This window comes from Carettochelys insculpta, chromosome 2 (assembly GCF_033958435.1).
Source record: "Carettochelys insculpta isolate YL-2023 chromosome 2, ASM3395843v1, whole genome shotgun sequence".
In the NCBI taxonomy this organism is placed as follows: Eukaryota; Metazoa; Chordata; order Testudines; family Carettochelyidae; genus Carettochelys; species Carettochelys insculpta.
In genome coordinates this window covers 133,201,000-133,217,479 of record NC_134138.1, presented here as the reverse complement: position 1 = coordinate 133,217,479, position 16,480 = coordinate 133,201,000, and the positions used below count along the sequence as shown (strand labels likewise).

Below are 16,480 nucleotides of genomic sequence, written 5' to 3'. Positions count from 1 at the left end.
ATTTCCAGCAGCAGCCTCAGACAAAGATCCTCGTCTGCCTACTCTGAAATCCAAGCAGCCTACAAAATGCAGGCTCCCAGCTTCATCAGAGAGAAAACAAGTGAAGGAAAAGCATTCCGCAAGCAAGAAACCCAATTTGGTACTAATGGCACCACCTGCTGTGGGCCTAGGGGCACCAGTAATATCCAGAATGCAGATGTCCCACGGGGCAAAGGTGAAAGAGTTGCCAGACCCTACTTGTGGTGCATGAGCAAAGAGACAGACTTCCAGCTTAGCCCTTTCAGTAGCCCCTTCAGAGGTTGGCACTGATTTCCTCACTGTCACCAACCACCGGCATGCACATAGGCCTGATGAAACACTCACAGGGAGACTCCTTTTCCAACAAATGTGATGCTCCCCTCCATTGTGCAATCCCTCACCCCATTCTGCTCATCCACTGAGTGCTTTACAAAATTCAACAGGACAACACACAAGTCCTATTAATAACACCCAAATGGCCCAGAAACAGCCGGTTCCCATACCTAACCCAGTTATCAGTTGTGCCTTCTCTACATCTATCACAAATTCTTCACCTCCTCATCAAGAACAAGGGCAGACTTCTTCACCCGCAAGTCACACTGCTCCATACAGTACACACAAACTCTACCACAACCATTTCCACATCGTAGGCTTTCCTCAACAACATCTCCATCATAAACATCTGAAGAGCGGCGACATGGACATCAGTCCATAGAGTCACAAAACACTACACAATGGAACAATATTCCCCAGTGGACACACACTTTAGACAGTCCGCATTAACAATGGCACACAGACATACGTTGAAGCCATGCTTTCATGACAAGACGCTGTTCCATAGTTACCTAGTGTAAAGCACCCAAGCGGACACTCCTTAAAGAAGAGAGGGTTACTCACCTTGTGCAATAATTGAGGTTCTTCGAGATGTTTGTCCTTCATGACCCTCTCTCCTCCCCTCTGCTTACAATCAACATGACTGTCCAGGTTAGAGAGAGAATCAAGGGACAACTGACATGACACAACAGTTAACCACTTGCACAGTTGTGAGATGCGTACCACAGGTGCACTGTCACGTGGGGCACTGCTATTGAAAATCTCTGATTGCAAGACACCAAAACACCTATTGGGAAGCAACCACAAAGTCAGCCATCTTGAAAACCTACAGTAAGGGCACATAGTGAGTAGTCCTCTCTTCTTGTAGGCCAGGGGTCAGCAACCCCCAGCATGGTGCCAAGAGTGGCACACAAGCCAATTCTCATACCTCTCTGCCTGTCCTCCCCCGTGCAGCCAGGAGCTTGCTCTAAGGCGTGCTGCCTGTGGATTAACAAAAGACCAACTAATGCTACCAACCATCTCCTAAATGGTAAAGCTCTGCATCTTAATTTATTTATTAATGAACCTATTGTAAGTAGGACTATTAGTGACTTTAAAAAGTATCACCAGCACTCGGACCATACATAGAGGTCAAAAGGTCAAATTTCTGTGCTCCATCTCGGAAAGCTTGCTGACCCCTGTTGTAGGCTGTTATTTCAATGAAGTCTTCTGGAGATTTGATATTCACAAATTTTGATGTTAAAAAAATGTTTAAACCAATGGTTTACAAACCAACAAATGCAGTTAGCTTGGGGGTATATTTATTATGAGCCCTAGGTTAACACACAGGATGCTGCATATGACATGCACACACACAAGGTCTGTGACCTAGGAAGAATCTTACATTTTTTTTGACAACTCCCAGGGGCCAACTATAGTGTTAAGGTCAGAAATTCATGAGAGGATATTTATTGTTAAACCCTAGGGGGAGCAAAATAAAAAAGAAACTTTCAACAATGAATTGTGTAGTATTACCAACATATGAAATATGCTCATTATCCAAGAAGAAACTTAGATATGATTTGTTCTGTCCTGGGCCCTCTTGTACATAGAAAAAACGGAGCTGTTTATTTACCGTTTCAGTCATAAGCCATGGAATGAGTAAGCCTTAGTCATTATTGTTTTCAGCTACTTAAGGATTTCTAAGAGGGTGAAGTGAGGACATTTTTTCTGTATTAAGGGGCAGACAGGGGACACAGTCTATAAAGCATTAACACACAGAGGGCCCATTTTGCAAAGATGTGAAGCACTTTCACATCCCAGTGGAAACTGAAGATCCACAGCACTTAATAGGCTGTGCTCAAATTCTTGCAGAATCAGGCTCATAAAAGCTGCAGGTGGCAGCATTTAAACGGTGCACTTGTGAATTGTTTGTGTTAGTCTCTCTTTCTCTTTTAGTATATAGGATGGTAGTTGTCACTGCAGTATCATTTTACTTCTGTTTTGTTAAGAGTCACGCATTGTGTGTCTGCTAAAAGTAAACACTAAAAGTATACCTTTGTTTCTCTGTGCCTTTATTCAACATAGAGATTGGAATGGAAAATTCAGCAGGGCAGTCAGGTATATAAATAAATAAATAAATAAATAAATAAATAAAGCCAATACACCTTAAGCCTTAAAAAAAAAGGTGGGGGGCAGGGGGTGGAGAAGTTACTGAGGTGAGGATGAAACTAGCCTAAATAAGTAAAAAGTTGGTTTCAGTACCAGAAACCCTGAGGCAGGAGATACAAAGAGAGAGACAAGGAAGAATTATCTAAAAGTCCAGAGAGCAACAGCCTCGAGTTGCAGCTTTTATAACCAAAAGCAACAGTCTGCTTCAGTGAGTCAGCAAAGGCAGCAGTTGCATCAGATGGTTCTTTGGAGACTCTGTATGAGAAGTATTGCTGCCACCTCATGTTCTTTTTCAGTAATGTTACCATAAAAGACAACAGATGGCATTAAACTGTGGATTTTTTAATCAATAGCAGTTTCTGTGCTCCCAACTCTGAGATGTAAATTACAACATTAGCTACCAGTCTTTTTTTTTAATAAAATATCTATTTGAGACAAAAGTGAGAGCAAGGGGCAAATTTTGTTCTCATTTAAACTGGGGTTGATGTGAATTAAGTACGTTAGCTTCATCTGAATCATTTTAGATCTATTCTGGTGTGATTGAGAGCAGTCTGGCCCCATTCTTTTAAATTAGGAACAATAGCGTGTTCGTGGTTTTTTTTTTATTGAAACTAGCTCTGTTTTGTTTTGACTATTGTCTAAACAGAATTTCTTTTGTGTCCTAAAACCTTTTGGGGAAAAAAATCCTACAGGCTTGATTAGGACAGCTCTAATGAACATGGACAGAGAAGCAAAAGATTATTATGAAGTTATTATCCAGGCCAAGGATATGGGTGGACAGCTGGGAGGATTAGCTGGGACAACCACAGTCAACATCACCCTCTCTGATGTCAATGACAATCCACCCAGATTTCCACAAAGTGAGTATCTGCTGTATTACAGTGTTACTAAAGAGGGAAGATGGATTGAAATGGTTGCATGATGAATATCTTCACTTCCTCTGACCTCTCCAAATTTAATTCAGTCTATGAATAGAGGAGAGTACAAAACAATTTTTTCTATCCCTCTGTGCATGTTTTAAATTTTTTATGATCTGGAAACAAGATGAATCTCAAAAAATATTCTGAGAACTGATCATTCAAAACAAGTATCAGATCTTGTTATAAATTCAAAACACGTATGGATTTTGACATTTTAGAATCTTTTAGTTTTAAGGGTTTATTTTCATATTGGTACATATCCCCTTTTGACATTTCCAATTTTTTTCAGAAAGTTAGAATCAGAATATTTGTTGAAACTGACCCTTTCCTATGAATGGTTTTACTTTAGACAAATTGACATTTTCCAAGAAAAAAAAATCTCAACCAGGCATATTTAACCTTTTCCTTTTTTTATTACATATGTTTTTCTCTTTTTTAAATTTAGGACACCCAGGATAATTACTTATCCCTAAATCAGATATTTCAGGCTTTTCCAAGGGTATTTCCAAATAGTGATTTATTCATTTTCCCATCTTTCACGTGTAAGGATGTCTGTCTCAATGGGGTGGTGGGAAGGAAGGAGAAAGAAAGATATTTAATCCAGCAATTTAGTTTAGCCTCTCCTCTTTATGGGAAAGTCTTTATTGTGCAGAAATAGAATGGAATACTTTTGCATACAAACTGTTCCTCAGTAAAAGTCCAGTTGAATTCACCCAAATATATTTAAAATCCAAGGCAAATGGTACTCTGAATTATTCCAGTGTAAACCTGATTTCAGAAAGTTTAGTTTGTATTTACACTAAAATTATTCAAAGCAAGACTTAGTCCATTATGCCTCCTCTAAATATATCTCCTTGGCTACGTCTACACTAGCCCCAAACTTTGAAATGGCCACACAAATGCCATTTCGAAGTTTACTAATGAAGCACTGAAATGCATATTCAGCGCTTCATTAGCATGCGGGTGGCCGCGGCGCTGCGAAATTGACGCGGCTCATCCCGATGGGGCTCCATTTTGAAAGGACCCCGGCTACTTCAAAGTCCCCTTATTCCCATCTGCTCAAGGGAATAAGGGGACTTCGAAGTAGGCGGGGTCCTTTCGAAAAGGAGCCGCATGGCAGTGAGCCGTGTCAATTTCGAAGCGCCGCGGCTGCCCACATGCTAATGCAGTGCTAAATATGCATTTCAGCGCTTCATTAGTAAACTTTGAAATGGCCATTTGTGCGGCCATTTCGAAGTTTGGGGCTAGTGTAGACACGGCCCTTGTGTCCTGATCCTAAGCTAAGTCCATTGAAGTCAATGGAAAGGCTCCCTTTAGCTTCAGCGGGCTTGAGCAATGCATATATTTTCTTAGACTAGCAGCCTGATATGTTCGTTACATACAATATTGTGAACACTTCTGTCCTTTTCTCCTCCTCCCTTTACATCTCCTGCTTTACTAAAACCAAAGTCAGCAATAAGCATCCCTCCAGCAAAACCATCACTGCATAGTGCTTTCTATTTTCTTCCTTTCCTTCCCCTTCTGATCAAGTCCAACATGATCCATGTTACTGATGTCATTTTCGTTTTTAAAACAACATCTAGTAGAGACACTTGGTGTCAATCTTATGGATTATGTAATTAATGGCATCAGCCTCCATCATTGGTGCTGTCCTTTTAGTGTGGAGTTAACTGAAAGGTATAGTTGAGAGTTTCTCCCATCATGAATCTGAGCTAGGGAGGCTGGTAATACCATAAGCACAGGATTAGTATTTTTAAAAGCCCTACTTGATTAAATTGTAGTTCTCTCTTTCCCCCGTCCTGCTGTTAAAGCAAATCAGTTATGCACTAACTTATCACTTATACTCTCATTTCGAGTTGCCATTGGAAGCACTGGTGTTTTGATGAGTCACTTAAATATGCCCATAACAGGCAGATTACTGAAAATGAGCAAGGCAAATCCAAATTGGTGATTGTTCTCTAAATGGAGATGACCCTTGTATTTCAGCCTGGGACTGAACTTCTCTTCAGACTGCTGAATTGGTTGACCGTGGCCAGTTGTCTGAACTCCTGTACAGTTTTTGTTCCAGTCATGTTTTTTTCCCTTCCTCCCTCTCTACTTCTCTTGCCAGAACATTATCAGATGAGTGTGCTGGAGTCTGCTCCAGTCAGCTCCACTGTGGGCCGTGTTGTTGCTAAAGACCTGGATGAAGGTGTTAATGCTGAAATGAAATACAGCTTTGTGGATGGAGATGGACTGGATGTCTTTGACATTAACACTGATCCTAATTACCAAGTTGGAATCATTACTGTGAGAAAGGTAGTAAGGTTTCTTTTTATGTCCATTGCTATGGCTAACAGTTCTGGTTACATTTCATTGGTGCGGTATTTTGTTATGGCTGCTATAAAGCGGTTCCCATTAGGTGACAATAACTTCTTTCGTGTTCGGAAACACTATTTCTTTAACAGTCCTTGCTAAAATATGAAAGCAGGCAGTATTCTCAAGGGAAAAAAAACTTTAAAAAAGTATACAGCAAATCAAATATGTATACAAACTGTCCTTTTCCCACTAGAAAAATGTCCCAGTTTACTATTTATCCATGTAAATAACCATTGTAGCTTAATTACACAACTGTGAGAGTGGTCTGATCAATAGTTGCCTTTGCACTGTACACATTTTTCATGCTGGTGTCTCAGAAACAATAATAAAACAAACTAAAGAATTATTTATGAACCCATAAAAACCAAGCAGTTTTTTATTGCTGCTTGAAGATCCATAAATGCTAATGAGTTTAAATGTAGTTCTACTTTAAAATGGCAGCAATTGCTGGTATGCTATACCATAGGCTACACAGAAAGGAATATAGTATTTTGCTTAGAGCATGTCCTGGAGGATACTTATTCTATAATTTTATATAAATGTTAGTGGTTGAACTCTTTTTCTAGAATATGAAGCTGTTGTTATACCTTTTACTTAGTATATCTAGTTCACTCATAACGGAATAGATTCTCTGTTTAATCTGAGCCAAAAACTACTTCCTTATGAAATCTGAAATAACACAAAGGCATCACAGCACTGAAAAATTGCTTTCTTTCTCATTTTACCCTATAGATTGGAATGTAAATATTGTGCTTATGTATGGTGTCTACAGAGAGAAATAAAGAAGTCATTGTCAGTATGAAATTTTAGGCTGTACTGACTTTGCTAGTGCTTTTTATGTAGCCTGTTGTAAAACTAGGCAAATAGCTGCATATGTTGATGCGCTCACACACACACACATACCCCAGAAGACGCCTGGGCACTCCCCAGTTGAGACCCAATACTCCAGCTCTTTAGCCCAAGATTCAGCAAGCATTTAAGCAAGTTTAAAGAAGTATGTAGACTGTGAAATATTCATGGTAGAACATAGCAAATGAGAAGATTGTGTAACACCGGCACAGTTAGGTACAGCACATTCTAGGCTACCAGAGGTTTGTAAAAATCTGTGCACATATGGCATTTGCTAAGATTATTAATTTGTTTATACCACACTCCAGACCTTGGGAAATTTCTCATTCAGATCAAGATTTCAAATTCTCAAAGGCAGCAGAAGTAATGAACTCTGTGTTTTGCTTGTGAACACTGTAGAGCTGCAAAGTTTGGCTATGGCGTGTAGCTGTGTGAGGTTTTTTTGGACCCATCTGTAGTAAACAAAAGATAGCCAGTTTATATCAACAAAAAAAGGATTTAGTTCTCCTGTCACACTATTAACAGATTCAGGGTCTCGTGTATTTGTAGTGCAACCTAAACTTTAATACCAATTAAATAGTAATTTCATGAGGCCACGTGAGTCCAGTGTCTGAGGCAACAGTTTGGGAGCTATGAAAATCCTAAACTGTTATGATGCACACAACCACTGATGCATGCAGAGACACTGAACAAGTCACTTAAACACCTAGTGCATCAACCCAGCTGTAAAACTAGATTAAAAACTAGCCATGCCTAATTTTCAAGAAGTCTGGAGTCAAGATCAGTCCAGATAATTTTGCAGATGTTTTAAAATTTATCTGTACTACTTTGATCTGTAAAAGTGGTCTGGAAATCATAATAGAACAGACATCCCTTCTGGCGCTAGAACTTGACCGAAAACCAGATAAGTCATATGTACAGAGAAAAAGGTCATATCCTTTACTCAAATATTTAGCCCTTTGCTTAGCAAAATTACTATTGGCTTCAACTGGCGTTGCCTTAGTAACTAATGATACAACCATGATGACCAATAATTAAATAAACAGACAATGGATTTTTTTTCAAACAAAAATATTTTAAATTGAAAAAAGCATTTTTCCAAATGAAGAATGTTCAGAAAATATATTTTTTAAGTCTAACCAGCAACATTGGATGAACATCACCTCCTGCTAGTAGTTCCTTGTGCTGCCTTTTGCATTGTCAATTTTGATTCGACAGCTTAGTTCTATGGCGGGATTCAAAATTGAAATTTTTTACTTTTTTGCAAAACCAATTTTGGAAAATGACTAATTTGAGCAATGAAAAAAAGAAATTCTACAGAACCAATTTAAAATTAAGAGCCTGTCCATTTTTAAAAACAGAAAGAAATCACTTTTATTTTTTCTACTTTTTTATCTGGTTGCTCTAATAAACAGATTGCAGAATGAAAACAGCTGTTGAAACAATGCCACACACCTAGCTGAAAGCAAAAGTAAACAGAAAATTAGAGTTCTCAGTTATAGATGGGACTAATGCCAGGGGTTTCAAAGTTTGGTTATCTCCAAATCCAACAAGGCACGAGTGCCTTCTATGAGTCATATATATCAAGTGGATTTATCCTAGATGACATATTAGCCTCAGCCTTTGCTCTTTCCCTCATCCCAGTTTAAATGTCACTTATAGTACATCTATCAAAACAAAAAAGCAGTCAAGTAGCACTTTAAAGACTAACAAAATAATTTATAAGGTGAGCTTTCGTGGGACAGACCCACTTCTTCAGACCATAGCCATACCAGAACAGACTCAATATTTAAGGCACAGGGAACCAAAAACAGTAATCAAGGTGGACAAATCAGAAAAAAAAGTGATCAAGGTGAGCAAATCAGAGAGTAGAGGGGGAGAAGGGGAGGGGTGGGGAGTCAAGAATTAGATTAAGCCAAGTATGCAAACAAGCCCCTATAGTGACCCAGAAAATTCCCATACCGGTTCAAACCATGTGTTAGTGTCAAATTTAAATATAAAAAAAAGTCTGGCAGCCTCTCTTTCAAGAGTGTTGTGAAAATTCCTCTTCAGTAAGACACAAATTCTTCAGTCATTAACAGAATGGCCCACTCCATTAAAATGTGGCTAACAGGTTTGTGGATCAGGAGTGTTTTGTTGTCTGTTTTGTACCCATTAACTCTTTGTCTAAGAGAGTTTGAAGTCTGTCCAATATACAAAGCATCTGAGCATTGTTGGCACATGATGGCATATATGATATTAATTGAGGAACATGAGAATGTGCTCATTCTGTGAATAACCTGGTTAGGTCCAGTGATGGTATCTCCAGAATAAATATGTGGACAAAGCTGGCAGTGGGCCTTGTTGCAAGAAAAAGTCCCAGGACTGGTGTTCCTGAGGTATAGACTGTGGCTGTTGGTGAGAATCTTCATAAGGTTGGGAGGTTGTCTGTAGGAGAGAGCAGGCCTGTCTGTGCTATATGCATAGTATGTCTATGCTGCAAAAATAGAGGTGAGGCACTGAGTCTCAAAACCTGGGTCAATTGACTTTGTCTCGTGCTGTGGAGCTAAATATAGCAGTGTAGATGTTCAGGCTTGAGCTAAAGACTAGCTTCTGAAAAACAGAAAGTGGGGGGTCCACCCCTTCTCACAGCTGTTCCAGCCAGCTTCCCTCCCCCCCATACCTAGGGTTGCAAACTTTCTAACTGCATGAAACCAAATATGCTTCCCTTCCCCTCTGCCCCTTTTTGGAGACTCAGCCCCTGCCCCCGCCACCACACACACACTCCATCCCCAATCCCTCTGTCACTTGCTTTCCACTGCCCTAATTCACAGGCTCCTTCTCATCACTGTGGGGCAGGGAGTTGAGGTGTGGACTGTCACTCCAGGGTGTGACTGAGGATGGGGCATGTGGAGTATGGGCAAGGGCTTCAGGCTGAGGCAAGGGTTAGGGTGCAAGAGGACATGTGACCTCTTGCATGGGGACAAGGGATGTGAGGTGCAGGAGGAGGGGCTGACATGGGGTTGGGAGGTTCTACATTGGACAGGGGGCTTCAGGCTGAGGCAGGGAGTGAAGAGTAGGAGAGGATATGAGTTCTGGGCTGAGGGTACAGGGGGAGGCCAGTATGAGGGGTGCAGGTGGGGGATCCTGGCTGGGACGGGGTAGGGGTGTGGGCATGGATGAGGGCTCTAGATGACGATGTGGACTGCAGGGTTGGGCCAAGTGTGAGGCATTTGGAGGGCAGGAGGGGGCTCCAAGCTGGAGCTGAGGGGTTTGGAGTGCAGTGCTAAAGCAGATTCCAGTTTCGAGCAGGAGGTTGGGGAGCAGGAGGGGTTGGGACATGGGAAAAGATTCAGGGTGCAGTCTCAGGGAGGATGTTTGGGGAAGAAGTTGCAGTGTGAGAAGGGGTGAGGGATGCAGCATCTGGGAGGTGCTTTCAGAAGCTGCAGCATGACCCTCAGCTCCTAGGCAGAGGTACAAACAGGAGCTGCAGCCAACTGGCTGGAATTCCCAGCCAAAGGGAGCTGTGGAGCTGATGCTTGGGGTGGGGGTAGCACATAGAGCCCCTGTGGCTGACCTTCAACCTAGGACCCTAGAGACATATTGTTGCTTCCTGGAACATGTGCAGATCCATTTATGGAGCCTGCCAGCCCTGCACCAACCAGACAATAATGGCCTGGTCAGTGGGGTGCTGATCAGAGCCACCAAGGTCCCTTTTTGCCCAGGTGTTCCAGTCAAACACCAGACACCTGGCAACCCTACCTGTACCTCACACTGCAGCACTGTTTTGTTTTGATCAGGATCTCTACCAATTAAGAGCATTCTCCTGAGCTGTTTTCCCACAGTAAAATTCCCTCTGTGTTAAGAATTTGTGAAGTTTTACTATTATAACTACAAGAAATTAAATTTGAAGCAGCGTCCCTCGTAACTTTTAAGTATAATCTTGCAGTTGCTTGTGCTTTCACTAGACTTAGGAACAGCACTTGACTGGGTGAACAATTTTTAATCATTTCATCATTTTAGTTGTTGGATTTTAGTTAAATACAGGATGCTTCTGATACATTTGCCACCAGGATTTATTTCCAACTAAAAATATCTGAACACAGTATTTGGCATAAATACTGACTTAGCTAAATCTGTAGCAAAACATCAATGGGGAGAAAAGTTTATTTCGGGAGAGGAGCAAGCTGAAGCCTACCACTATGAATTCAGCAGGCCTAAAAGTCCTTTTCTCTTCATCAGCCCTTAAGTTTTGAGAGCAAGAAAAGCTACACCTTAAAAGTAGAGGGCACTAATCCGCACCTGGAAATGCGCTTCCTGAACCTGGGACCCTTCCGAGACACCACAACTGTACACATCAGCGTGGAGGATGTGGATGAGCCGCCAGTGTTTGAGCCTAGCTTCTACTTTGTAGAAGTGCCGGAGGATGTGGAGATCGGAACCACGATTCAAATTATTTCCGCCAGGGACCCTGATGTGACCAACAACTCAATCAGGTTATTCATAATTATTTTTCTTTGTTATCCAGAGATTTCCTGCTGTATGTCTTAGCTGATACGAATTGAAATCTACTTTGCAGATCTGTCCCCATATTGTACAATGTAATCAACTCTCTTTTCCCTTCTATTTGAAGGTATATGGTTACATACAGCCTATTTTTGTTCACAGTTCAGATGAACAAATACCTCTATATTGTACAGAGTGCATGCTAGTAACATAGGCATGAGCAATTGAATAATTTATTGTGACATTCAAGCTGCTTAGCTAATTATTCCCATAAGCAATAAAGGAAGGTAAATGACATTCACAGTTATGGGTGCTTCAAGTCTATATGTCAGCCAGAAGCCAAAAGAATACTCTACGTGGTTATTTTTCATTTCCAGAGTGGCAGCCAAGTCTGACCAGAGCTCTTTGAGGCTGTCTCATGCATTCATTGTTGAAACCTACGTAAAGTTGCAGGTTCACTGCATATTCATGGACCAGCAGACAGCACTTAACACTACTCTTTTCCTGCTCCCCGGCTGGATCTATACTTACCTTGAATATTGACAGCTGCTACAAATTTTAGGTGCTCAAAATGAGTACCAAAAATCAGTTTTGCAGCCATCGATATTAGTCCCTGTCCTCACCACAGAATGGCAATGGGAGCATTTGTCCCATCATCATTCCTTAATCCTTGCAGCATGCAAGGAGTTCTGGGGCTCACACTGACCCCAGAATGTGCGTGCGTGCGTGAAACGGCACCCTGGAAGATCAGGCCTAAGTGTTTGATCTTCCACAGTGAGTGTAGATCTTTCCCTGTGCAGGTTCAGCTGCTCAGCTGCCTGGCTTCAGGTGCTATACAGAAAAGCACAGCAAGAATGCTTAGATGCTGAATTGTTAGAATTTTTGACAGGACAGTGAAATCCTGTATCTATGGCTTTATGGGCTTCACGCAGGGAATCTGACAGACACACTGCCTGTTCTGCTTAGCACACCGTTTTCCCATAGAAGTGCTCTCTCTAAGATGTATTCTTTATTTCTCTCCTACATCATGTCAAATGTTTTAACTCCTACTGAGGTTATAAAACTAACCTTCACCCTGCTCTGTGCTTGTCGTTGTATGTCCTTCCTTCGGTATCAATCAAACTACGTCATTCTGCTCTCTCTGACTCAGGTCTTATCATTCTAATCATCATCTAGCATCATCCACACTCTGCAGCTTTGCAGTAAAGAGTGTTTGTGAAAAATATATATCTGTAATCAGATTTCCTTTGAAATGAACTCCATCTACACTGCTTGGTTTCTTTTCCCCCCGAAAACAGCACTTCCAAAAGAGCAAGTGGTTGCCATTATGCAAATGAGGTACATGATATGCAAATTAATGCCTCATTTGCATTTCTGATTGGCCGCATTTGCATTCCCCTTCTGCAAGGGGAATGCAGTGTAGACACAGCCAATATGACTGTTTGGATGCATAAAGGTATAGAAATCAACTATTGTTCCACCACTGCCTTTTACTTCCTTTGGTCAGTTACAGGTATACCTAATGAGAACAAAATCAGATTGGTAGTGTTTTAAACCATCTTTGCACTCACTTTCTTCTAGCAAAAAAGATGATATGGAGATGAAAGGTTGGGGAGAACCTAGTAGTACAAAATGTAAAGAGGAAGTAAAACAGAAATTCAGTGCATCCAAACTGATACTATCGTAATGTCATAATCCAAAACATTTTTGAATCAAAAATTAAACTTATTTTCAAATGTAAAAAAACCTCTAATACCAGAACATTTTTCCAAAGGGCTCACTAAACACATGGGAGTGCACAAGTCCTCTTATTTCAGGCATCTGGACTCCCACACTGTGAGACGCTGATTGCTGGGAATATGGCTTAATTTCTGCTGCATGACTAAGGAAGATTATCTAAAGAGTGCAGTGGAAGTGACTGTTGAAGAACGTTATTAACAGGAGATGGTGTAAAAAGCCTCCACCTGTGCTTTGTAACATCACTGATAAATGCTGCACCACTAATCAGAAAGCTATATTCACTTGCAGATACTAGATGGCCTTAAACTGTTATAGGAAAAGCCTTTTTATAGATCTCATACAAGAGTGATTGTTATAGAAAAACATAGCAATCCGCATGCAGATGTCTGTAATAAATGTAATGCCTCAAAAATCTCTCTATTTAAAAATAGAAGAAAATCTCCTTTTTCCCTTCTTTTATTTTTTCTCAGGAGAAAAACTGATATTTCCTTTCCAGGTGCATAGTGTTAGTGTTTGTATTCACAGTGCTATACAGCAAGATACTGTCTTAAAATCAGACTTGCATGTTTTCTTGGCTGATTCTAAATAAGAAAACAAAAATCAAAATAGTGGTCCTGACTCTACTTTTGTTGATGTCAGAGGACAAACTTATATTCAGTTAAGTGAGTGCTTAGGAATTAGACCAACAGCGATGGAAATGGGTCTAAATCAGCGGAGACCAACCTACAGCCCATAGGCCCCCAGCCACTCCCCTCCCCCACATGTGCTTTGCACAGCAGGTCACCAGAGTTCCGCACTTACCTGCTCCTCCTTCCCCCAGCACTTTCGGAGCCACAGATCACTCAGTTCACACTCTGTGCCTGTTCCTGCCCAGATCTGGAACGCTGGGAACACCTGAGTCGCAGCGTTCCTAGCACAGGGTGGAGAGGAGATAGAGCATGAATCGGGCGTTTGATATGTTCTGAAAGTGCTGGGAGGGAGCGGGAGGAGCAGGGAAGTGCAGGGCTCCAGTGCCCCAGTGTGCAAGAGGCACATGGCAGAGGGGAATGGACAGGAGGGCCATGGGGCAGCAGATGGCGCCCCAGTGGGCTGTGGACTGCTGCAAACCACAGTGGCGAAGGAGGACTACTCATGAGGTCCACCCGCATTTCCTGGTTTCCCATCACTGGTCTAGACTATAGTCTAAGCAACAGACAGTGGTGCTGACAGGTGCCACAGGCCCTGGGGCAAGATACAAGGGGAGCTCATCCTTGTGCCCTGGAAGGGCTGGGGCCAAGAGTGGACAGGGTAGGGCCAAAAGCACTCAGTCCCCCCACACTCCTTCCATACTCCCTTACAGCTGCAGGCCGCTGGTGTAGCACTGTCGTGGCATTTCAAAGGGGCCAGTGATTGGCGCTCTGGGACCCTTTGAAAGTCCAAAACCGTTGGCAGTTGCCCCTTTGCACCACCCCACAGTCACTGGGCCTGTCAGCCATGCTTGGACTGGTGCCTATTGATCACCTTTTGATGGAATGCCCATTTTATGTAGATAGCTGTACTAGATTGAGAGCCTACATTATAGTCTGGGTAGCAAGCTATGTTTTCAGCCTGCAAATATTTGTACATCCATCAGCTCCAAAAGAAAGAAAAGAAAACAAATAATTTACTTAAGTCTTGAATTTAGTGTGAAAATCAAAGGTATTTCTCACTTATGGAAAAACATAATAAAAATGCATCAAAAGCAACCAATATATACTGAATCTGTGGATCTCATTACTACAGAACATCACTGATTCAAATAGGAGTAAAAAAAGGGTATTAGCAATTATGCCACATGGAAGATCCACAGAGCCGGGATGGTATTGGGGGGCAGGAGGGGAGCGTAATGCACAATGTTGGTTTAGTCAGGAGAAGGCACATCTCTGGGTCCACTGGGGACTCTTGCTACAGCTTCACACATGGGGAAGCTTCAGTTCCATCAGCACCAGCCTCCTGCCACTTGCCTGAGGTGGAGGTTGAACAGTGACGGTCATGCTCCCGGCCCCTAGGGATGTTCCCCTTCCCAGAGTACGTAGTGCTGCAGCCTCTACTCATGTCATATGACTGCACTGGGAGCACTACAGAGGGGGGAGCTTTCGCTACCCTTTCTGACCAGCAGTGTGCTTAAGATGAGGCTCGTCTTAGATGACTGAGCGCAGTGTTGTAGCTAAATGAAAGGGCCCAGTCCTGCCTGACCGCTGCAGCTATGCTCCCACTGCCCTTTGAGAGTTTTGGATGTGCAGAGAAGTGGCAATTCCTCGTGAGCAAAGAGGATTAAGGAAGTTCGACGGAGACGTACACCTAGTGACCTCTCTCTGTGTAGACAGCCATAGCTGTCAAATGCTGATAAGTCGATTTTAGCTATGCAGCTGGTGTAGCTAAAATTGCCTATCAGTGGTTACCTGCTTCGTCTAGTACAGACATAGCCTTAGTTAGACAACTTTCAAGTGCAGATCAGGAAATTGTGGTAAACTGTTCACTACTTTCCCCACCCTCCAGCTTTAATCTGGTGCTCCCTGTGAACGCAAGCCACCACTGAACCGCTTATCAGTTAGTGAATGCTCTAATCCTTACATACAGACACAACTGGGAGCTTGGTTGGGTCTTAAATGAATGCAGTTATGTTCTTCTATATGATAGTTGGTAAAGTATGTTAGTGGCTCAAAACTTGCTGACAGAGCAACAATATGGCAGATGAAATCAATTTTGATAAATGCAAGTAATGCCAATAACATATCCAAAGTGACGGGGGTCTAAATTAGCCGTTACCACTCAAGAAAACGGTCTTGGAGCCCTTGTGGAGAGTGCTCTGAAAACATCCGCTCACTGTACAGTGGCAATAGAAAAAGCTAACAATGTTGGGAATCATTAAATAATAAGACAGTATCATGTTGCCTCTACATAAATCCATGGTACACTAACATGTTGAATACTGAGTGCAGATGTGGTCATCTCATCTTAAAAAAAAGATATAGTGGACTTGGAAAACATTCAGAAAAGGACAACAAAATTATTAGATACATGAAATGGCTTTTCTATGAGCAGAGATTAATACAACTGGGACTTTTGAGCTTGGAAAAGAGATGATTTGAGATTTGATAGAGGAATGTAAAATCATGGCTGGTGTGGAGAAAATAAATAAGAGAGTATTATTTACTCCTTGTCCTGACACAAGAACTAGGGAGTCATCAAATGAATTAACAGGCAGTAGGTTTAAAACAAAAAAAAAAGTATTTCTTCATATAATGCATGGTCAACCTGTGGGACACTGTGGCAGAGGATGTTGTGAAGGCCAAGACTATGGGCGTGGGGTGGGGGTCCAATAAAAAACTAGACAAACTCATGGAGGATAGTTCCCTCAATGGTTATTAGCCAGGATTGACAGGGATGGTATCCCTAGCCTGTTTGCCAGAAGCTAGGAATGGGAAGTAGGGGATGTATCACCTGATGACTATCTTTTCTGTTCATTTCCTCTAGAGCACCTGGTATCCACCACCCTTGAAGGACAGGATACTGAGCTAGATGTTGGCCTGACCCAAAAATGTCTGTTCTTATGGCTGTATCACAACATTTCCACAACAACTGTGTGACATTTTAATATGTACTTT

The 16,480-nt window shown here is 41.9% G+C and overlaps 1 protein-coding gene across 3 annotated transcripts in view; it reads left to right on the top strand.

The window, feature by feature from the left end:
• The window catches only part of CDH20 (cadherin 20), a 59,371-nt gene that overhangs the window by 13,771 nt on the left and 29,120 nt on the right, over nt 1-16,480 (top strand). For all 3 annotated transcript variants that reach the window (XM_074987796.1, XM_074987795.1, XM_074987794.1), the window contains 3 exons: nt 3,195-3,362; nt 5,533-5,720; nt 10,851-11,104. In XM_074987796.1, coding sequence (XP_074843897.1) covers nt 3,195-3,362; nt 5,533-5,720; nt 10,851-11,104 — 610 coding nt within the window. The remainder of the gene's footprint in view (nt 1-3,194; nt 3,363-5,532; nt 5,721-10,850; nt 11,105-16,480) is intronic.